We start from the raw sequence: 24,902 nt of genomic DNA, 5'->3' as shown, positions 1-24,902 counted from the left end.
TGCGGAAAAAGATATGGAAAGACGAATATGTGGAGATCTTTTCCTTGCTTCCTTTGGAAAAATTTAATATAGATAAAGGTAAAAAGGATGAGAGTAAGAAAAGAGGAGAAGCGTAGGTGGCGTTTGATCCCCAGACGTTTGTCAATTGGCTACAGGCTTTTGCCATACTGGTGAGCGTTATTGGGGAGAAGGCGCCGGAGAATTGATTCCCCCCCCTTTTCTGTTACATGGATTCTATTGGTGAGGCACATAGGTCTTATGGTGGACAGGCATGGCTCCGGTACGATGAGCAGTTCAGGCAACGGAAGGCGATAAGGCCGTCAATTAGATGGGACCAAAAGGCCATAGGCCTGTGGTTGTGAATTATAGCTGGGGGTCAGGCAGGAACACAAAAAACGGGTTTATGTTGGCAGTTTAACGACGGCCAGTGTAAATTTGGAGCCAATTGTAAGTTTAAACACCTCTGCTTACATTGCAATGGTTCCTCACATGGGGCAGTCAAATGCTTCAAAAAAGGCAAGTCCAAGTCAGGGGGAGCTAATTCTCAAGGGGGTGACTCCAGTGAGTGTGTTATACCTCGATTTCTTAAGAACCTGCGTTCAGCGATGGAGCATGGGGATGTGGTGTCTGAAAAGCTGGGCAAGGAGGTCGCGTTGGGCCGCATGGTGGGTCCTTTAAGCTCTCCATTTGAGGACTTAGTGGCTTCGCCTTTGGGGGTGGTGCCCAAGAAAGAGCCAAATAAGTTTCAGCTCAGTCATCTATATTTCCCTCGGGGCATGTCGGTGAACGATGGCATTGATCCCGAGCTCTGCTCAGTGGTTTACACCTCTTTTGATAAGGCAGTAAAGTGGGTCAGGATATGTGGAAAAGGGGCCCTTATGGCAAAGACAGATATCGAATCTGCTTTTCGGCTGTTGCCAGTTGACCCAGATAGTTCAAAGTTATTGGGTTGTTATTGGAATAGGGAGTTTTATGTTGATCTTTGCTTGCCTATGGGCTGTTTGTTGTCGTGTGCATACTTTGAGGCTTTTAGTTCATTTTTGGAATGGGTTGTGAGTGATTTTTCTGGTTTTGATTCAGTGATCCAGTATTTGGATGATTTTTTTATGTGTAGGACCAGGCGAAACGTCACGCTGTCAGAACATTTTGAGGACATTGGAGTGGGTAATGGGGCATTTTGGCATGCCGTTGGCCCCCAAAAAGATGGAAGGCCCAAGTACTTGTTTGCGGTTTTTGGGTATTGTCATTGACACGGTCACTTGGGAATGCCGATTACCGGGAGAAAAAGTCGTTGCTTTGCGGAGGGAAGTTGCTAGGGTGCACCGTTTAAAGAAATTGTCTTTGAGGGACTTAGTCATTGCTCAGGAAATTGAACTTTGCTTGTAGGATCATTCCAATGGGGCGAGTTTTTTCAGAGTTTGGCTAGTGCTACCGCGGGCGTTTGGGTGCCTCATCATTTCGTTCGGCTTTTTGCAGAACACAGGGCGGACTTGGCAGTGTGGCATACGTTTTTGGAACAATACAGTGGTCGTTCTTTGCTCATGGAGGAGACGGTGGACAATGATGTCTTGGAATTGTTTACTGATGCGGCAGGCGGTGTCGGTTTGGGTGCATACTTCAAAGGTCAGTGGTGTGCGGTGCATTGGCCCGATGATTGGTTTTCTTCCGGTTTACTTTGGAATGTTGCCTTGTTAGAGAGGATTCCCATTTTGCTGGCTGTTAATTTGTGGAAACGGGAGTTTCAGAATAGGCGGGTCCATTTTAATTGTGATAATAAAGGGGTGGTGTGTGCTATTAACAGCATCTCAGCATCATTGCCTTCGGTGGTTCAGGTGTTTTTCCAGTTGGTTCTGACTTGTTTGTCCTTAAATTCTCAGGTGACGTCGATCCACATGCCTGGGGTTAAGAATGAGATCGCTGATTCTCTCTCTCGTTCTCAGTGGGACCGTTTTCTTGCGTTAGCTCCAGAGGCGGAGACCAAGGGACTAGAGTGCCCAGAAGCACTCTGGAGTGTGGTATCCGTGCCGATAAATCATTGATCAGGGCTTCATTAGCCTCTAAGACTTGGGCTGCGTATCAGGCGGTATGGTATTCTTGGGAGGGTTTGTTGGCTGTTAACACGAGTTTGGCGTCTCCAGAACATCAGGTAGGCATCCTGTTTTCATGGTTGGGGCTCGGGTCCAAAGCGAGTTGGTCTTCATCAAAGGTATCTGGCATGATTGCCGCTCTCGCTTTTGGTTTCAGAATGCGGGGTCAGGTGGGCTTAACTAAATTGTTTCTAATCAGACAAGCAGTGAAGGGTTTTAGGAGAAATAGGAGTCAAGGGGATAGGAGGCGTCCTGTCACTTTTGGCCTTTTGGAAAGGCTGGGGGGGGTTTAGTTTCATGTTGCAGTATTTTTTAAGTCTCTCTTTTTAGATTGGCTTTTTCCTTTGCATTCTTTGGGGCTCTCAGGGTAGGTGAGCTGGTAGCCCCTAGCAAAAACTCTTTTGGTGGTCTTTTGGCCAGAGACGCGGTGAACACCGAGCGTGGGGTGGAATTTTGGTTACGTAGGTCAAAAACAGACCAGAAAGGAAAGGACTCGTTGGTGATTTTAGGGTAGTGTAAGGACGGTCAAAAAAGGAGCGCTAGCCGTGCGTGGTTTAGGGAGGAGTGCAGCTCCAGTCGGACACCTCAAAAGAGGAGGAAAATTACGGCAGTTCAGTACAACCGGTCAAGAAGGAGCGCAAAAAATGGAAGTGGGGATTTTAAAGGCTTTTTTATTATCCACGACGTGTTTCAACAGAATAATCAGTCTTCCTCAGGTGGCAGTACAGATCACAGGGGGAAGGGGAGGTATTAAAGGAACAATAGCCAATGGAAAATGGCTGTTAGCTAAAAAATCACAGCAACATTATAAATAAAATACAAGAAATAAAAATTGAATATAAACAAAAATTAGACAAAACACTTACATTGAACACTCAATAATATTAAAAGCAATCAAAAAGCAACATGAGCGGAATATCAGAATGGTTTCTCAATAGTGAGATTTAACCCCTCAGGTGCTAGTGTCCCTAATTTAAAGATCCAGAAACTTTCCCTCCTGATTAAATTCTCATAACGGTTAATAACATCATCCTTGATATGTTCTATGATCGTCACCTTCAGCGCACCAGGATCCTTATTGTGTGTGAGTAGAAAATGTTTCGTAAGACTGTGTAACAGATACCCATTTCATATATTTTGGCCGTGTTTATTCATTACTTATATCAGTCGGCCATCCCCATCAACCACATATGGTTTACAGAATCCCGGCTGTTTTGCTTGTAGGGCCCCCAAATGCCTCTGTTGCACATCCATTGGTAATGGTGTGCAACATTTTAAATCTTACACCACAGGTTCTTGTTTTAAAATTAGTAGTCACGTCAACTGTCAGTCAAATTTTGTTATTTATTTAATCTAATGCGACTGCGGGTTGCAATATATGGGTAGAACTATTCAAACATTTTATACTCACACACAATAAGGATCCTGGTGCGCTGAAGCTGACGATCATAGAACATATCAAGGATGATGTTATTAACAGTTATGAGAATTTAATCAGGAGGGAAAGTTTTTGGATCTTTAAATTAGGGACACTAGCACCTGAGGGATTAAATCTCACTATTGAGAAACCATTCTGATATTCCGCTCCTGTTGCTTTTTGATTGCTTTTAATATTATTGAGTGTTCAATGTAAGTGTTTTGTCTAATTTTTGTTTATATTCAGTTTTTATTTCTTGTATTTTATTTATAATGTTGCTGTGATTTTTTTAACTAACAGCCATTTTCCATTGGCTATTGTTCCTTTAAAACCTCCCCTTCCCACTGTGATCTGTACTGCCAGCTGAGGAAGACGGATTATTCTGTTGAAACGCATTGTGGATAATAAAGAAGCCTTTTAAATCCCCACTTCCAATTTTTGAGCTCCTTCTTGACTGGTTGTACTGAACTGCCGTTGGTGATTTTAGGCCCGGTTCAGGATTCCTTAATGTGTCCGGTTGCCTGTTTATTACGCTTTCGTGCTTTACGGCCTAGCGTTGGTGGTCCTTTATGCCTTGAGGACGGTTCGTTTTTGTCCAGGTACCAGTTGACCGCCATTTTTAGGAATGCTGTGCGCAGGTTGGGATTGGATGATTCTCGTTGTGCTGCTCATTAATTTCGTATTGGGGCAGCAATGGAGGCGGCTGTAGGGGGGCTTGGTGTGGAAGCGGTGCAGCGTATTGGTAGATGGCAGTTGAGGTGTTTTTGTAGTTATGTTAGGCCGGGTGAGGCAGTTCCAAGCTGGTGTTTGTAGTGTTGTATTTGCGTATGTTGTTGATTTTTTGCTGAGGTTGTCTGTTTTTTCCGTTTTCAGGTTCCACCCAATTGCTTGTTTGGATTTTCGGCCATTTGTACGTACATTGGGGAGCGTTGCGGGCCGATGTGAGGAAGGAAGGCAGGCCGCTCAGTTTTCCCAGGAGTACGTCAGTCATCAGGTGGCTCGGCTTTCAGGGAATGTCTTGGAATAGGGTGCTGCGAGAAATCCATAACAGTGCTCATTTAGACAGGGCTCCAGACATCTTCATTTGTAGGTGGCAACGACTTGGGAGTTAGGCCTTTCAGGGAGCTGGTCAAGGATATAAAGCATGATCTACTGTGGTTGTGGGTGTCGTACTCCGGGCTTACCATTGTGTCGTCTGAGATTGTACCGCGAAGGAGCTGGAGATAGGCGAGGTCAGTGGATAAAATTAACAAGGCCAGGATCAAGGTTAATAGAACGGTGTCTGCATTTGTGATTAGAAATGGAGGCTTGGTTGTGAGACATTTTGAATTGGAAAAAGGTGTCGACGATTTTTGGTTGGCCGATAGGGTTCATTAGAATGGGGTGGGCAGTGATATCTGGGCGCTTGGTTTGCAGGAGGGCATCGAAAGGGCCATAGCTTTTCGTTGGGAGGGTCTTGGGCCTTTGAGGTGTTCCAAGGCCTGCATTGTGCTGGTTGGGGGGAGTCCTTGGAGTTTCTTTTAAAAATTGGTACGGGGATCCATGGGCATATGGTTTCCTCCGTTTGGAATTTGATTTATTGTGGATCTGGTGAAATGGGGTGGGGAAGTCGGCTAAGTGGTCGGATCCCCAGGATGTTGGGAGTGAACATTGGTATACTAGCGGTTATGGTGCTCCCGAGCCAGTGGGGTAACAGCTCGGGGTAAATAATTTGGTGGTTGTTCACTTCATTCTTGTATTCACCAGATTTTTTTGGAGCTTCAAGGAAATATTATTTATTCTGAGAGTTTTATTGTTTTGTTATTTAAATAAAAGGCTGCTGTGGCCATAATTATTCCAAAGAAATTCGGTGTCAGTCTTCCTTTATTTAAAGAGGTTGAAATTGTGGTGGGGGTGGTTGTATCCCCGCAGGAATTCACCAATACCAGTGTCAATGTTTTATACTGGTGTAATGAGAACGGTGGAGATGGCAGGATTAGAGCTGATCATAAATGTGACTTCTTCATCTGTCCGTGACTTTTACAGTATTTCTTTCAGGGTGAAGATCTGCTCCATAGTAATACTACAGAGACATATGTGAGGGGTGATGAGTGGTGTAATGAGGAGATTCCTCCAGATAACAGCACAGGTGAGTAGTGACCGCAAACTTTATATAAGTCAGATTCTTTTGAGCCACTGAATGCTATAATTGTGTTGTTTTTTTGGTTTTTTTAGTGTGTGACACAAATTTTGAAAACTTTTTTCATATGTATTTGTAGTGGTAAAATTGAAATGCCGAATACTATTCTTACAACAGGGAAAAATAATGAATTGTCTGCCATGCACTATAATGCCGCAGCCATCTTTAGTGTGGTATTACAGTGATTGGCTGGAAACACAGCGTTATCAGGTCTTTGAGAGACAGGACACCGCCCTGTTAGGCACATTCAGCTCCGGATTCAGACAGTGTAGGGAGAGCTGCTGCTGAGAGAGTCAGATTTGTGCTTTTATTAGTGTTTGTCTACCATTGCCCAATCCACAAATCCAGCTAAACCAACCGTCCTTTTAAGGGCTAATTAGGGGGTATATAGACTGCAGAGCTAGGTAGGCAGGAGAGTCTATGGGCGCATATCCACATCAGTGTAAGGCATGTAGGCACTGTATGTGAGTATATAGATCTCACTGTATACGTCAAAAGGGTCCATTACTGTCTGGTGCTTATATATATATATATATATATATATATATATATATATATATATATATATATATACCTAGCTGCAGGTGTCTATGGCTAGGAATATTTTTTTTTTTTTTGTACCTGAATCCTGCTAATTTTAGTCCAAAGCAATCCAGAGCCCCTTTTTTTCTACATTTATTTGCTTGTTCACACTGTGGACTACAGCCAGATCATTTTAAAACAACGGCGTGAAAATCCTGCAATTTAAAAAGCCTTTGCCCGTCCCAGGCATCACATCTGAGTGCGCAGAAAACTCTGGCATATTTTGTGGTACTGTAGTATTTTTTGGAGAGTCTTACAACATTTTTGGACACCATTTTGCTGACCAAAAGTATTTAGCTACAGTTCATATATTTAACATTGTGTTTTGTATGCCACACGCATCGCATATCATCGCGCTAAATATTTTACAATTTTTTTTTTTTTAGTGTCATAGCCTACTTATTGACACAATTTTGGTGGGCCAAAAAAAATCCAGGCCACATATTTTACTGTGTTCTATCTTCGTCAGACGCCAGATCTATCTTTGGTCTAAAAATTGTGGCTTTTCCAGCCTATATACCACAGTTTTGCTGTCAGTTACCCTAGGTCTATACAGTATTTTGGGGTAAAAAAAATTTTTTTTTAAAACTCCAGGCCACATATTGAGCAGTCTGGTATCCCTGTGACATGCCTCCTCAATCTGTGGGCTACAAATTGTGCTTTTGAGGCTTCCATTCACCTTTTTTTGCTGTGCGTTACCCTAGCTCTAAACACTATTTTGCAGTGAAAAATTAAAAATATGGGCCACACATTGAATAGTCTGGTATCACTGTCAGATGCATAGTCTATTTGTGGCCTGCAAATTGTGGCAATTCAGGCCTTCATTCCACTGTATTTGCTGTCTGTTACCCTAGTTCTGTCCGTCACATCACCAGGTAATAGGACTAAAAGCACATGGCATATAACTATCTGTTTTGTAAAGAATTAATTCAGCCCCTGTATGTCTTTCCTCCAGATCTATCCAGTAACAGTATAACACCAGAGACATGTCCTTGTCCTCTTGTTCATCAGGACTGTAATCAAGAAAATCCCAATGTTCCTCAGGATCATCAGGTAGATGGAAAGAAGGTGTCATGTTATCTCTCCTATTGTAATGCTAATGCCGGCACCCCTGCATGGTTCCCCCTCCTCTCCCATGCAGAGACGTCGACATGCTCACTGCTGTGGATGCGTTCTTGCTTTTACATCTCTCGGTGTGCTCCCTGTCTCCTGTGTGGGTGCACTTCCCGGCAGCACGCCTAGTGTGCGCACTTCCCTGCTCTTAAAGGAGCAGAGGATGTACACCGTAAAATGCCCCCTCAATAGCTGGAAGGCATCTTATCTAACAGGAGCCCTCCCCAATAGAAAGGTGCCTGAGCAACCCCTATAGTTTAGTGATTAGTGCGTTGGTGTGTTCAGCTGTATGTTGTCACATCCCCCATCCTTAGTCTCTTATAATTATTCCCTTTCCCTTGTCGTTCCATTAGTGCAGTATAGTATGTTCTTTATCTGGTGGCTTCTTCAGAAGTATCCGAATCCTAAAACTGCATTGTCCGTACCTGAACTGGACCCCCCTGATCTTGGTGCTGCCAGTCCTGAATCCATAGTCCCTGATCCTTTTGTGGCCAGCTACCAAACTGTTTCCCAATAACTGCGAGTGTGAAGAAGACACTTTTCTTTAAGATCCAATTTGTCTGTCTTCAAATACTGCTCGGCAGTGACTACAGTCACGTCTCCTCATCCAGTGAATCCAACCACTTGGGATTGGCAGCTGCAGTACTGAAGTCTGCCTGGGAATGTTATCTGGTGGCTACCTGCAGACCAGTCTGTCTTCACCATCAGGAGCTCCTGGTAGCCGCTAAGCTGTGCCTCTTCCTAGGCAGACTTGGCCCCGTGGCACAGTGGTCATCAACCAGTATTATAATGAAGGCAAGAGCAAAGCCGGACACACCCCGACGTGGGCGGAGGTCAGTATCAAGCTTGTCCTCGGACGAGTACGAGCTGAACGCCATTGTGGGGTGTAAGGTGGTACAGGGCAAAAAACATTATGTAGTGGACTGGAAGGGTCATGGTCCAGAGGAAAGGACCTGGGAACCTGTAGAGAACATTTGTGCCCCTCAGCGCATTGCAGCTTTTGAGCAAAGCGAGGTCAAAGGAGGGGGGCCCTAGGAGGGGAGGTAATGTTAGGCGTCAAGTTCCCACCACTGCACAGGAGGAATCTCAAGCCATGTCCTCTGCGGTCTCCCATTCTTTTGCAGCCGCAGACGTTCCTGCTCAGCAGAGATGTCTGTCCCAGCGTCTTGCCCAGGCTAATGCTAGGCGTCTGTTTGCTCCTCCAGGCTCAGCTATTGTATCATGCATGAGTCAGCGGCGAGCAGACGCCCCTGGGACTGTCCTGCTTTTCTCCTACTGAGCATGCCCGTGGGAATACCTCTCATTGGAGGTCGGAGGTCACATGCTCAGGTCCTATTGCTGCTCCGATTGGACCACCAGGAAGATCCCGGAAGGCTGCAACTATAAAAGGTTCGCATGGCCACCCGGCCATGCGCTAATATAGAAGCAGATTAGACCATGTGGAGTGAGTGTTGTATGCATGTATGAATTTTTCTGGTGAATGAGTCATTATGAAACCCCTACCCTTGGTACCCATGTGTTGTGTAGCCTAGCCTGCTAGCGCCCAGGCTAAGGTCCAGGTAGAGGCAGAGTCAGAGACTGGCATCAGCATCCACTGGTGGCTTTGTCTGTACGCCACGGTGCACATAGTCTGCACTCCTCGGTGGTCAGTGTTCATTAGAGGCGTCTGCAGGTGCGACGCTGCACGCTCAGTAGATCTAGAGGGATTCAGACGTCGTGTCCTTGGGGCTTAGTTCTGTGACCATTTACTGAGCGCTCTCGTGCCGAGTGCTGTGTGTCTTAACAGGCTCTGGTATTTATGTTCCGCAGTACTGCGGCTCTGTGACATAATACAGTCCGCTCCTGTTCACACCGGGTGACGTTAACCCGCGTGTGAACTTTTTGTATACCGCTATATCCATCCGCCATTACTAAGCAGCAGTTTACCACCTCTGCACAGTGGACCCCGGGCTGTGAACGCACCTTACTAATATTTTATTATTTGGTGCGTTACGCCAGCCCTAACAGCAAGGGACAGGGAAGTGGACGTGATACTGATGGTGCATGCAGAGGATGAGGCCGTGGCCAAGCTGAAAGTGTGCCACAGCAAAGACCCACATCTTCGCTCCAATTGAAGCGGGCCAAGATGATATTCCATGTAGCAATGCACAAATCTTTGAGCAGCCACGGTCGCAAGAGGTGGACGATGATGAGACACAATTGCCTCAAAGTCAGGAGGAGGAGCAGGGTGCAGATGTGGAAGACGAGGTGGTGGATGACATAGTGACTGACCCAACCTGAGAGGAGGACATGCAGATCAAGAACAGCAGCACACATGGGGAAAGAGGCATATCACCCCAACAGGCAGGAAGAAGCAGTGTGGTGGCCGCAGACAGAAGGCGTGCATTCATTCTCCGTAACACCAACTGGATGGAAGTTACCATTCCAACTGTTAGATCTTCCTGAGTCTGGTTATTTTTAAAAACTCTGTCGATAACCCCAATCAGGCCCTTTGCAGCACTTGCCATGCCCGCAACAGCAGGTGTAGCAAAACGACCAGCCTGACCACCACCAGCATGATTAGGCACATGGCAGCAAAGCACCCAACTTTGTGGGCCAAATCCCAGGCTCCAGGAACACTGTCTGCAAGTGACAACACTGCTTCTTCCACTGTTTTGCGTACAAGCCAATTCCCAGTTCACCGTGACTGTGAAGATACCTCAGGCCCTGCAACTGTACTAACTGTGTTAGTCTCTGAAACCCTGGTCCACATAGATTTGCGAATGTGTCAGATATTTTGTCATGTACCTTGCACTTTTTATGTACATTTTTAAAATAATTTTTTTTACTTTTGGATTGAATATTTATTGTTATGGAATAAAATTTATACAATTTTTATGGGTAATTGTACTCCTTTTCTTTTGTTTATATGATTTAGTTCGGAGTATACCCTGTTTAGTGGTATAAGTTATTTATTTAACCCCTGTTTTTTTCTGGATTTATATTCATATGTACCATCCTCCAGAACTTTGAGGACTGCATCAAGATGGTGAGCTGCGATGACTCCATAATTAGCTTCACCATCTCGCTTCTCAGCATTCTGAAAACCTCTCTGCTCACAATTAAAGATGATGCATTGCGGGTAGTGTTGAGCATTCCGATACCGCAAGTATCGGGTATCGGCCGATACTTGCTGTATCGGAATTCCGATACCGACATCCGATATTTTTTTCAATATCGGGCATCGGAATCGGAAGTTCAAAGTTGATTGACAGCCGAAATGACGTCATCATGATGCGCGGTGTGTGCGCATCATGATGCGCCGTCATTTCGGGCCTGCCGGGGGTCTGTGCTGGCCTGCCGGGGGGCTGTGTGGACTGCCCGGGGTCTGTACCGGCCTGCCGGGGGGCTGTGCTGATGTCCGGGGGTCTGTGCAGGCATCGTCCGATGGGACTACAAGTCCCATCTGGCGATGCCTGCTACCATGACAGTGATTGACACATTAGCCAATGATGGGACAGTAGTAGTCCCGTCATCCGGCTAATGTGTAAGGCTGGTTTCACATTTGCGTTTTTTTTCGCTGTAATTTAGCGCTAAATAGCGCATGCGTTTTTTTTTCCTATACTTTGCATGGGATGCGCTTATGTGCGCATACACATGCGTTTGTACGCGTTTTACCGCGCATGCGTTTTTTTGCGGTATGCGCTCGGGCACACAAAATGCAACCTGTTGCATTTTTTGTGCGTCCGACTTGCCTCAAAAAAACGCATGCGCGCGCAATGCGTTTTTTTACAGCAAGACACCCAATATAAGTCTATGGGTGCGCATATGTGCGCATTGGCATGCTTATGTATGCGTTTTTTTGCACATGCGTTTTTTTTGTTAACCATGGAATTTAGGGGTTTGGGTTAGAGTTAGGGTTAGTTAAGGGGGTTTAGGGTTAGGGTCAGGGTCAGGGTTAGGGTTGGGGTTAGGGTCAGGGTCAGGGTTAGTTAGGGTTTAGGGTTTGGGTTAGGGTTAAGTATGGTTTGGTTAAAGGTTAGGGTCAGGGTTAGGGTCAGGGTTAGGGTCAGGGTTAGGGTTAGGGTCAGGGTTAGGGTCAGGGTTAGGGTCAGGGTCAGGGTTAGTTAGGGTTTAGGGTCTGGGTTAGGGTTAAGTATGGTTTGGTTAAGGGTTAGGGTCAGGGTTAGGGTCAGGGTTAGGGTCAGGGTTAGGGTTAGGGTCAGGGTTAGGGTTAGGGTCAGGGTTAGAGTTAGGGTTAGTTAGGGTTAGGGTTAGGGTTAGAGTTAGGGTTAGTTAAGGGGGTTTAGGGTTAGGGTTAGGGTCAGGGTCAGGGTTAGGGTTAGGGTTGGGGTTAGGGTCAGGGTTAGTTAGGGTTTAGGGTTTGGGTTAGGGTTAAGTATGGTTTGGTTAAGGGTTAGGGTCAGGGTCAGGGTTAGGGTCAGGGTTAGGGTTAGGGTCAGGGTTAGGGTTAGTAAAGTCATGGTTTGGGTTAGTGTGAGGGGCCATCTAATGTTGGAAAAAACGCAAACGCGGTAAAAACGCACTAAAAACGCATAAAAACGCTGCGTTTTTTTCATGCATGCTCATAAAAATGCTTGAAAAAAACGCAGCAGTTGTATGCTTTTGCATGCGTTTTTCAATGCGTTTTTTTGCGGGAAAAACGCGCTGCAAAAAAAAGCAAGTGTGAGACTAGCCTTAAATGTTTAAAAAAAAAAAAAATATATACTACATACATACTACATGCATGCTACATGCATGCTACATACATACTACATGCTACATACATACCACATATATACTACATGCATGCTACATACATACTACATGCTACATACATACTACATATATACTACATGCATGCTACATACATGCTACATACATACTACATACATGCTACATACATGCTACATACATACTACATGCATGCTACATACATACTACATGCATGCTACATACATGCTACATGCATGCTACATGCATGCTACATACATGCTACATACATGCTACATACATGCTACATACATGCTACATACATGCTACATACATGCTACATACATACTACATGCTACATACATACCACATATATACTACATGCATGCTACATACATACTACATGCTACATACATACTACATATATACTACATGCATGCTACATACATGCTACATACATGCTACATACATGCTACATACATGCTACATACATGCTACATACATGCTACATACATGCTACATACATACTACATGCATGCTACATACATACTACATGCATGCTACATGCATGCTACATGCATGCTACATGCATGCTACATACATGCTACATACATGCTACATGCATGCTACATGCATGCTACATACATACTACATGCATGCTACATACATACTACATGCTACATACATACCACATATATACTACATACATACTACATGCATGCTACATACATACTACATGCTACATACATACTACATATATACTACATGCATGCTACATACATACTACATGCTACATGCATACCACATATATACTACATGCTACATACATACTACATACATACTACATGCATGCTACATACATGCTTCATGCTACATGCATACTACATACATACTACATGCATGCTACATACATACTACATGCTACATACATACCACATATATACTACATGCATGCTACATGCATGCTACATGCTACATACATACATGCATGCTACATACATACTACATGCTACATACATACCACATATATACTACATACATGCTACATACATGCTACATACATACTACATGCATGCTACATACAATACATTCATACAATACATACATAGACATACAGTACATATAACATAGAGTAACATACTTACCAATACTTGTCACATTGTTCCTCGAAGCCATTGTCGTCTACGGAATAAATATTAACATAACAAACCACAAAAATACTCACCCATGATCCGAAGCAGTCCACGAGTGTGTCCCTCGACGATCTTGGGTAGAGAACTGCAGCATCAGCTGATGCTGCCGCTCTCTACGGGCTGCAGGAATCCAATGACGGAAGGTAGGTATCCTTCCGCACTGTATTCCTCCGCCACTTAAAAAAAAAAAAAAATCCCTAGTCTCACTTTATTGGAAAAGCTGTGTGGGAGTATTTTTGTGGTTTGTTATGTTAATATTTATTCCGTAGACGACAATGGTTTCGGGGAACAATGTGACAAGTATTGGTAAGTATGTTACTCTGTTATATGTACTGTATGTCTATGTATGTATTGTATGAATGTATTGTATGTAGCATGCATGTAGTATGTATGTAGCATGCATGTAGTATGTATGTAGCATGCATGTAGTATGTATGTAGCATGCATGTAGTATGTATGTAGCATGCATGTAGTATGTATGTAGCATGTATGTATGTAGCATGCATGTAGTATGTATGTAGCATGCATGTAGTATGTGTGTAGCATGCGTGTAGTATGTGTGTAGCATGCGTGTAGTATGTGTGTAGCATGCGTGTAGTATGTGTGTAGTATGTGTGTAGCATGCGTGTAGTATGTGTGTAGCATGCGTGTAGTATGTGTGTAGCATGCGTGTAGTATGTGTGTAGCATGCGTGTAGTATGTGTGTAGCATGCGTGTAGTATGTGTGTAGCATGCGTGTAGTATGTGTGTAGCATGCGTGTAGTATGTGTGTAGCATGCGTGTAGTATGTGTGTAGCATGCGTGTAGTATGCGTGTAGCATGCGTGTAGTATGCGTGTAGCATGCGTGTAGCATGCGTGTAGCATTTTTTTTTTTTTTTTTTTTTTTTTTTACATTTAACACATTAGCCGGATGATGGGTCTACTACTGTCCCATCATTGGCTAATGTGTCAATCACTGTCATGGTAGCAGGCATCACCCGATGGAACTTGTAGTCCCATCGGACGATGCCTGCACAGACCCCCGGACATCAGCACAGCCACCCGGCAGGCCGGCACAGCCCCCCGGCAGGCTGGTACAGACCCCCACAGGGTGCACAGACCCCGGGCAGTCCGCACAGCCCACCGGCAGGCCGGCACAGACCCCCGGCAGGCCGGCAGAGACCCCCGGAAGGCCCGTACAGACCCCCAAGAGGCTGTACAAAGGCAGGAAAGGGTTTTTCCAATTCCGATACCGGAAGTCTCATAGACTTGAATGGGACTATCGGCATCGGTGATACCGATACTTTTTTTAAAGATCGGCCGATCCATTCCGATCCGATATTTTGAAGTATCGGACGGTATCGCTCAACTCTAATTGCGGGCAGAGCACAATGACATGGAGTAAGGAACCATACAGGGTGATTACACTCAGCCCAGCCTCATGTCGTCGCAATGTGGATTGGTAGATAATGAGGAGGAGGAAGTACAGTAGCTACTTTGATGCGCTATAGACGGTACTACAAGCACAGCTGTCATACAGTCTGTTCAGCGGGGATGGCCTGAGAACAGGAGTGATGAGGAGGAGGAGGACAGCATGGTCAGTCGTTCTGTTGGTGAGGACACGGAAGTCTTGCCTGTTAGTAGTCTGGCACACATGGCTGACTTTATCTTGCGCTGTTTCCCGTGACCCTGACATTATAAAAATTTTCGGTGACCCTCATTACTGGTTGGTGACACTTCTAGACCCACGCTACAAGGAAAACTTTCAATCTCTTCTTCCAGAGGCAGACTGGTGTGCAAAAATGTTGCTGTACCAGAGGGCCCTTGTAGTGGAATTACTGAAAAAATTCTCATGCATGAACGCTGGCAGCAGACGTCGGAGTTTGTTGTATAGCCAAGGAGTACAAGCGAGAGAGACAGAAATACAATCCAGCTCAGGCAGGGGAACAATGGCCAAGTTCTGGGACCGTTTTCTGAGACCCTCCCATCATGCTGCCACAGAGGCAAGGGGTGGTGTCACAAGAAGTGCAATGTTTGGGAAGATGGTGAAGGGAGTACCTTGCGGATCATACAAACATCCTCCTGAATTCCTCTGTGCCTTTTAATTATTGAGTATCCAAGCTGGACATGTGGCATGAACTGGCTCGCTTCGCCTTGGAAGTCTTGGCCTGCCCTGCTGCTAGCTTTCTGTCAGAGCAGATTTTTAGTGCCGCGGTGGAATTATAACAGATAAGTGCATCCGCCTGTCAACTGACAATGCTGACTCTTATAAAATTGAGCAAGGGCTGGATTGGGCAAGACTTCTGTACACCACCGAATGAAAACATCGAAACATAACCTCAAATACATTTTTTTTTTTTTTGTGGAGGTGTATTCTCATGCACCTCTTCACAACCACACATGGGTATTCGCTTTCTGATTTGGTCTGTTTGGTGTTATCCTCATCCTTATCCTCATCATCCACAACCAGTAGAACACTAGAACACCAGGGTGAACGTATTCCGTGATGCAAAAGTACCTCAATTTTTGGCAAGTGTGTTTTTATGATGCCCGTTACTAATTTGAAACCAAAACAAATGTTACTCCCCCAGGGGGAACTGTCATAAAAATGAGATGAATGTATATTATTCCCATTTATTCTCATATTTTCCAGTTGTACCATCATCCTTAGGACCTAGTGTATACAGTAGAAAATATTGAAATACTATTATTTTAATTTATGTCCCTGTCTCTGAGCTGCTGCTAAGGACAAACATATCTCATCGAACACATTATGGCTTCATATCTATGAACCTGTGTTCGCCCCTCCCTTTTGATATTTTCTTACATAGGTGGATTCACATTTTTAATTTATTTGTTTGATTTCTTTATGATTTATCATTATGTCTGTTCATTCTACACCACTAGATCACCAGGGTTAACCCGCTCCTTTACATTGGGCCTAGCTTTTACTGAGGCCTTCATCAATGTCTCCTCATTCTCCGCCACAAGATCACCAGTGTTAACGTGTTCTTTGCTACTACAGCCAGTCCAATTTTTGGCAAGGGTGTCTATGATGCCCATAAAATATTTTTAACAACTTTACCCCCCCCCCTCCAGAGGGAAATGTTTGTCAGTCCATGCACTTTGTGTATGGGCATTACGAGTCTAGGAGACCTGCTTCTTTAAATTGGTCCTAGTTTTTAATGAGGCCTTACTCCACGTCTCATCATCCGCCGCCACTAGATCACCAGCGTTAACGTGTTCCATGCTGCTGCGGCCAGTGTCTAATTCCGAACAAGGGTAGGTGGTTTTGCTGGTTGTAAAATACTTGTTATGGAAAAGGTTGAGGTGAACCCCACAGGGGAAAATGTTTGACAGCCAACACACATAGTGTATGAGCATTCCAAGTCTAGGAGACCTGCTCCTTTTTAGTGGGACATTTTTTGTTAAGAGGCCCTCCTCCATGTTTCTTCCAGGGGGGATTGGGGTTACTGGTGTTCATATGACTTGGTAGCAGGACAGGCCTTGCAGTCAATGCATAAGAAAACAGAATGGGATTAAAAAATGACTAATGTGAAGTAGATTTTCCTGTGATCATCCAGTATGTGGGTTCAAAGGCTTATTGGGGTGCATATGACTTGGTAGCAGGGCAGGCCTTGCAATTCAATGCAACATTTATTATAGAAGCCCTCCTGGACAACGCGTGAAAGGGGTTATTGGGGTGTGTCATAATTCTTGGCAGCCCATCCATTCACTGCATAGGCTATAACAGTTTAGAAGACCCACTGTTTAATAATGGCCCTTTAAGCAGATTAATGCTGCCTGATGCCCCGGTAAAAATAGACTCTGACTTTTTCAGTCCCTCCTTCATAAATAAAACAAGATATGTCTGCTTATGTGTCACACACCACATGGCCAGCTAGGGTTGGTAAATCTTGCAATGTCATTTCCCACTGAATGCGTTTTGTTTTGGTTGAAAGCAATGTTAACGTTGAAAAATGCGTCAAAAACGCTGCTTCTGAACATAGCCCAAGTGGTGGAGGAACATGTTGGTCTGAGGTTAGTTATTTTACCTTTTTATACTAGTCATTAACCTGGAAAGGCTCTTTGTTCTGTCCGAGTACCCAAGTATTCCAATTTGCTCGACTCGAGCAACAAGCACTTGAGCATATTAGTGCTAACCCATCACTAGTGAACACTCTTGTGTATCCATCTGATGGGTGGTCTATAGTGGAAGACCTCTCGGTCCCTATTATGCTATTTCTACTGTGGTGAAATTGATGCCACTTCGGTGTCTGGCAATAATTTTTGAAAATGTGAACACTCCTGGTTGGGTCTCCTTTAATGCTTGTTACCTGTAGCAGTAAGCCTCCGACACCGTCAGACCTACACTTCCTTGGACTCAACTACCCGTGTTACTATCTCTAAATTTTTCTGACAATGGTAGTCTACAAAACTGATACTTGTGTCACCTGAGTGTGGCTCAGCATGAAAGCAAGTAGAGATGTTGCATGTGGTATCAGGGCTCCCAGAAAGGGGGCCCTACAACGATCCTTCACCCACCTCGTCTTACTGTAACATTCAATTGAAAGCTGTGAATGATGTTCCAGACCCCGATACCTCATGCCTGGCTGATTTCTGCAGTTCCATGCTGCAAGTAAATACTGTTGGTGAACTGAGACCACTTTACTGGTGTCTGTCCCTTATTTGATGCGTTTTGGCAACATTTGGGGAGGTTATAATAAGGTGTTGTGCATGTGTTGTTTTTGCCCCCCATTGACATGAATGGCGTTCTGATATGTTCGGCGAATATTGCAAATTCGGCGACCGAAATCCAAACCGAACGTTGAAATATTCGCTCATCTCTTACTGACACATAACTAAGTATCAAAATCATATATGAGCGGTCACATGACAATTTCTCCAACTGATTAATCTGTGTATTGGAGAAGGCATCAAACTGAATTTTTGCCCTGAGTACAGGAAAACCTGTATTCGCAGTAGAAGAAAAAACGTAGCACTCATCAGCAAAAATAAGATCCAATAGTCCTTTATTCACATAAGTGCCATGGACAGCAAGTGGCAAGTAGGAAATGTGAGACGTGCAGGGAAGGGAGGACAACGGCTGTTTCGTGATTACTAGCTTCTACAGGTCCTGGTGCAATAATCAACCTCAGGTCAACTCCTTTATAGGGATAAAGACTATAACAAATTATAATAAGCTGTGCAAACATACACCAACATTCACAAATATAAAAACATATGCCCTTCATCTGGCCAAACAATCCTACTTCACCACCCTCATCACCTCACTATCCAACAACCCAAAACGACTTTTTGAAACCTTAAGCTCCCTCCTGAAACCTAAAATGCAGGCCCCCATCACCAACCTCATCGGTGAGGATCTGGCCACTTATTTCCTAGAAAAAAATCAACCACATCCATCAGGATATCTGAGCCCAATCTCCTCAGTGCCTGGATCCCCTTCCCTGCCGCACCTCAAGCTCACTAGACATCTTTGAGCCTGTTTCAGAAGAAGTTTCCAAGCTCCTCGCTTCTGCTCAGCCTACAACCTGCAACAGTGACCTCATTCCTTCACATCTCCTGCAGTCTCTCACCAGTGGGCACCACTCACCTGACTATAATATGTAACCTCTCTCTTCAGGTATATTTCCCTCCTTATTTAAACATGCCATCATAACCTGTTTACTTAAAAAGCCTTCCCTGGACCAGAACTGCACTGCTAACTACAGACATGTCTCTAATCTTTCCTTCATCTCTAAACTCATGGAACGCTTGGTCCACTCCCGTCTAATCTGCTATCTCTCGGATAACTTTTCTCAACCCCTTACAATCTGGTTTCCGCTATTTACACTCCACTGAAACTGCCCTCACTAAAGTCTCTAATGATCTAATAACAGCTAAATTGAAAGGCCTTTGCTCCCTGCTGATTCTCCTGGATCTCTCTGTCGCATTTGACACTGTGGATCACCAGCTCCTCTCCTCACTATGCTCCGCTCTATAGGCCTCAAGGACACAGCCCTCTCCAGGTTCTCCTCCTACCTTTCTGACCGCTCCTTCACTGTATCTTTTGCCAGCTCCTCTTCCTCTCCTCGTCCCCTTACTATTGGGGTCCCGCAGGGCTCAGTCCTAGGCCCCCTCCTCTTCTCTCTATACACTGCCCATATTGGACAAACAATCAGCAGATTTGGGTTCCAGTATCATCTGTATGCTGATGACACCAAATTATACACTTCTTCCCTTGACATCACCCCAACCCTAATTCAAAATAGCAAGGATTGTCTGTCTGCTGTCTCTAACATTATGTCCTCCCTCTATCTGAAACTAAATCTCTCCAAAACTGAACTACTTGTGTTTCTCCCCTCTACTAACCTCACTCTATCTAACATCGAAATAACCCTGGAGGGTTCAACCATTCAACGATAACTCCCAAGCAGCATGCCTGTTGTCTTGAGGTCATATTCGACACCGAACTTTCCTTTACTCGCTATATTCGATCACTCACTTGCTCTTGTCACCTGCATCTTAAAAACATCTCCAGAATCTGACCTTTTCTCACCTTTGTAAGTGCTAAGACTCTTATTGTCGCTCTTATTCATTCTCGTCTGGACTACTGCAACTCTCTTATGATCGGTCTCCCTCTTATCAAACTTTCTCCTCTCCAATCCATCTTGAATGCGGCAGCCAGGGTCATATTTCTGTCCAGCCGCTTCACCGATGCCTCCATCTTGTGCCAGTCATTACACTGGCTACCTATTCGCTACAGGGTTCAGTATAAACTCATCTCTCTCACCCACAAAGCTCTCCACAGTTCTGCACCGCCTTATATCTCCCCTCTCATCTCTATCGCCCTACACGTGCCCTCCGTTCTACAAATGACCTAAGACTTACATTTCCCATAGTCCAAACCTCGCACCTCCGTCTCCAAGACTTCTCTCGTGCTGCGCCAGCTCTCTAGAATGCACTTCCCCAGATGATCAGACTGATACCTAGCCCCGACCTATTCAGACGCGCTTTGAAAACCCATCTCTTCAAACAAGCCTACCACATCAACTACTCAGTAAACTAACTTTGCCCTGTTCCCTACTTCCAGATATTATTCTGAATCTGCACCCTACTAGTCATCTGTCTCCACACCCTCCATGCACACGATAGCTGTACTTGATACTTGACTATTGCACTTAAACACACGGGCTGATGACCGGATCATGCAGCTTTATTTGAAAATCCATTTATTATAATTGCCAAACCTGAAATGACAAGCACTTTTCACCTACTGTGTCCCCCCCATTTCCTTGTAGATTGTAAGTTTGCGAGCAGGGACCTCACTCCTAATGTCACTGTTTAAATTGTCTTAACTTGTATTGAATTTATTGTCTGTACATGGCCCCACTTAATTGTAAAGTGCTGTGGAATATGTTGGCGCTACATAAATAAAAATTATTATGATTACTACTATATGCAGAGTACAAAAAATGTTCAACATTTTATGACTTTAAATAGCAATATATAAAAAGAGAGCTAATAGCACATTCATAGGAAAACCGAGATATCAAATCTGTCATTTAGACCAAGCAGACCCTGTGCATTAGCCCTTAGGATCCAACAAGTTTCTTGTCTTAATAAAATTTTATCATAATTACCTCCTTGCGGTGGGTACCGTATTTTTCCGACCATAAGACTCACTTTTTCCCCCAAAATTTTTGGGGAAAGTGGGGGGTGCGTCTTATGGTCGCAATACACGGTACTAACCTGGCGGCAGTGGGCGGGGCTCTGCGGTGCGGTGGTGGCAGCGGGCTGTGCCCCGGTGAAGGGGCGGCGGCTCCGCCGGCATTTCTTCGCAGCCCGGAGGCCTCCGCACTTCCCTTGCTGGCCGCCGCCATGTTGTGGTGGCCTCCGGGAGCATGGACGCCGGAAAGATGGCCGCCGGTCCGTGGACGGCGCATGCGCGGGATCAGATCTCGTCCCGAGATCTCGGGGGATGAGATTCAAATCTCTGCAATGAGATCTCGTCCACCGAGATCTCGGGACGAGATCTGATCCCCTGCATGCGCCATCCCTGGACCGGCGGCCATCTTTCTGGCGTCCAGCCTCCGGGCTGCGATGAAATGCCAGCGGAGCCGCCGCCCCTGCACCGGAGCACAGCCCGCTGCCACCAGCCCTGCTGCCCCTGCCCCAGCCCTGCTGCCCCTGCCCTGCTGCCCTGCTGCCCCTGCCCTGCTGCCCTGCTGCCCCTGCCCTGCTGCCCCAGCCCTGCTGCCCCAGCCCTGCTGCCACTGCCCCAGCCCTGCTGCCACTGCCCCAGCCCTGCTGCCACTGCCCCAGCCCTGCTGCCACTGCCCCAGCCCTGCTGCCCCTGCCCCAGCCATGCTGCCCCTGCCCCAGCCCTGCTGCCCCAGCACTGCTGCCCATGCCTCAGCACAGCTGCCCCTGCCCCAGCCATGCTGCCCCAGCACAACCAACCTGCCCCAGCACAGAGCCGCCACCGCACGAGCCTGGACCACTGAATGACCCCTGTGCCTACTTCTCCACCTGTGCCGGATCTCTTCCCAGGTAAGCTGAATTCGGACTGTAAGATGGACCCCCATTTGACACATTATTTTTTTTTCCCCTATTTTCCTACTGAAAATTGGGGTGCGTCTTATGGTCCGGTGCGTCTTATAGTCCAAAAAATACGGTAATCAATTTTTTCAATACCTGCAAAATTTAAAGTTTCAGGGTTAGCATTATGCTTTTCATTGATGTTTGAGGCGCAGTGATCCTTTACCTGTAGTAATAGAGCGGTAATGCTCGCTAAACCGCACAGTCAGCAGCGGAATAGTCTTGCCTATATAGAGTTTCAGAGTTTAGCTGAAAGATTCGTCTTTTTTGGACTGTTAAATCCTTAAAGTCCTATTTGGGTTGTAATAGAGTACCAAGAGGGCTACGTACTTATAAAAAGATTTCACAATTTCATGATCCCACTTTTTTCAAAACAAATGGGAATATGCTCACTTACAGCATTCTAATAACTTGTTACATCTGGTGACCGAGAAAAATGAACAAAAATATAGCCTTCTGAATGAACCATTAAATAAGGCTAAAATAGAACTTCAATCTTGTTTGACTGAGAGCCAGTTTGGGAATTGTTTTAAGAAGTTGGATAAAAAACTTGTCCTAATGCAGATAGAAATTAAACAAAAGAAGAAAGATAAATTTTTGCAGGACGAAGCTGATTATGAAGCCAATAATATCTTTTCTTGGAATAAGAAGTGTCCCTCTCAGAATAAGAATCGGAAAACCAAAATTATGAATAGAAAGAAACCATTTTTTGATGTATGGACTCCAGATTCCGATTCTAGTGCCACAGAAGAGCGAGGTGAATTAAATACAAGTGTTTCCCCCTCTACTTCAGCGGTACCAGTCCCTTTAGGGTGAAGACAGAGAGGTGGAAAAAACAGTTGAGCAAGGAAGAGAAAGGAAACGAGTTTCTTGGAAGAAATAACACCGAAAGAGTCTTTACAAATAATCTTTCCAAATGCCAGCTTACTAAAGACCATATCCAAGTCCTGTCCAAAGGTTTTAATTTTTGAATTTCTGAGCAGTTTGATTATATTGACTTCAGACTTGAATTATTTACGAGCATTGGAAAACTGCACCTGAAGAAATCTTTTTCTAATGTGACGTCAGCTGATGCGTCTTCTTGTTATGAAGGTGAAAACCCAGCGTCTTTAGGACCATTGGGTTTTTTGTTGAAATCTGATTGTCACCCTAATTTTCTTGGTGACGTGTCTATATTGATCAGTATAGCAGATCCTTCTTTTAGTTTGGAGCAAAATAGGGATTGTTGTGGTTCTCATAAACCCTTTTTTGGGGGTGTAAAATCAAGTTATATGCCACCGGTATCTCCTGGTAATAATATTGATTTATTTCATTAAATGGTAATTAAAGATACAGAAACGCTGATTTATCCTACATCTAATAAAAACCATACAGATATTGAAATAAAAGCAATGAATGATATGTAAAATTGGGATGACATTATATTCAGGAAAGCCGATAAGGGGGGAAACTTAGTCTTATTAGACAAGGAATACTATATCTCTGAAGCTTTAGGCCAATTAAATGATTCTAGTACATATTGTATCCTTGAGAAAAATCCACTGCAGAAATATAAAGACAAATTGCCTTCCCTCCTTAGAAAATATGTGGAAAAAGGGATTCTATCTAAAAAGCAGGCTGAAAGGCTTTTGCCTGAGTTTCCTGAGATCCCCTATTCGTACAGTCTCCCTAAAGTTCATAAATCCCTCTCAGAGCCTCCCGGTCGCCCAATTATATCTGGCAGAAATTCCTTGACAGAACCATTGTCCCATTATGTAGCTTGGCTCCTAAAACCTATGTTTAAGATCCATTCCATCTTTTGTTAAAGATTCTGGAGACTTTTTTAAAAAATTAAAAAATGTAGAATGGCAACCAAATTTTCCATTAGTTTCTATAGACGTGGAAAGTCTTTACACCCGGATTCCTCATGATATTGGCATTTCAGCGATTCTTATGACTACGGATAAATCTCAAGATTTTGTCTCTCGTGTCTGAAGCACTTGATTTCGTGTTGACACATGATGCCTTCAAGTTCTTAGATAAGTGATATCTTAAACAAGTTGGTACAGCAATGGGTACTCCTGTATCGTGTTTTTGCAAATTTATTTTTACCCAGATTTGAGGAACATTATATTAAATCTAGTTCTAATCCATTCCTTAAATATATTCACACTTATCTGCTTTTTGTGGGCGACCTATTTATTATCTGGGATTAGGGATGGGCGAATCTACTCGTTAGGACTCGTTACTCTGCGAGTAGTAGGGGACTCGCAGGAGTCGGTACTCTGCGAGTTTCCAAGCGATTACTCGCACAGTAACGAGTCCAATGCAAATGCTAGCATTTTCCAAGCGATCTGTAGCATCGCTTGGAGAACTGATTGACAGGTTGGTCACACTCGTCATACATAGTGTTTGACAAGTGTGACCAACTTTTTACTACTGAGGCTGCCTATGCAGCATCAGTAGTAAAAGATAAAATGTAAAAAAAATAAAAAATATTGTTATTCTTACCCTCCGACGTCCCGCGCAGCCTTCCCGCCTCTCCACGCATCCGTTCCCAGTAGTCCTTTGCGAAAATGCCCGCGATGACGTCCGTTCTCGCGGGATCGCGATGTCTCGCGGTAATTCGCGATGACATCGCGCGAATGACCGCGAGACTTCGCGATCCCGCGAGAACGGACGCCATCGCGGGCATTTTCGCAAAGGACTACTGGGAACGGATGCGTGGAGAGGCGGGAAGGCTGCGCGGGACGTCGGAGGGTGAGAATAACAATATTTTTTATTTTTAAATTCTATTTTTTACAGGGATATGGTACCCAAAGCCCGGAGGACAGTCTCCTCTCCTCCGGACCGTGGGTACCATCCGCAATTGTTCTGCTTACTTTCCGCATGGTGTGCACAGCCACATGCGGGAAGTAAGCGGAACAAAAAAAATGGCAGCACAGGAATCGCTGCAATACTCGCATCCCCATTCATTAACATTGGACTCGCTAGACTCGCAACGAGTAGCGAGTTTCCGAGTCAGACTCGTTAGAGTCTAGCGATTCCGAGTATTTCAGGATTCGCCCATCCCTAT

At 44.7% G+C, this 24,902-nt stretch overlaps 1 protein-coding gene across 3 annotated transcripts in view; it reads left to right on the top strand.

Moving 5' to 3' along the window:
- LOC141051195 (uncharacterized) overlaps positions 1–24,902 on the top strand; it is a 364,030-nt gene that overhangs the window by 227,153 nt on the left and 111,975 nt on the right. For all 3 annotated transcript variants that reach the window (XM_073548061.1, XM_073548060.1, XM_073548059.1), the window contains exons 22-23: positions 5,542–5,632; positions 7,221–7,318. In XM_073548061.1, coding sequence (XP_073404162.1) covers positions 5,542–5,632; positions 7,221–7,318 — 189 coding nt within the window. The remainder of the gene's footprint in view (positions 1–5,541; positions 5,633–7,220; positions 7,319–24,902) is intronic.

Source organism: Dendrobates tinctorius, unplaced genomic scaffold, assembly GCF_039654945.1.
Source record: "Dendrobates tinctorius isolate UK_male_01 unplaced genomic scaffold, ASM3965494v1 ptg000155l, whole genome shotgun sequence".
Taxonomy (NCBI): Eukaryota; Metazoa; Chordata; class Amphibia; order Anura; family Dendrobatidae; genus Dendrobates; species Dendrobates tinctorius.
Note: the sequence above shows the minus strand (reverse complement) of the source record. Positions and strands in the feature narration are given on the sequence as shown.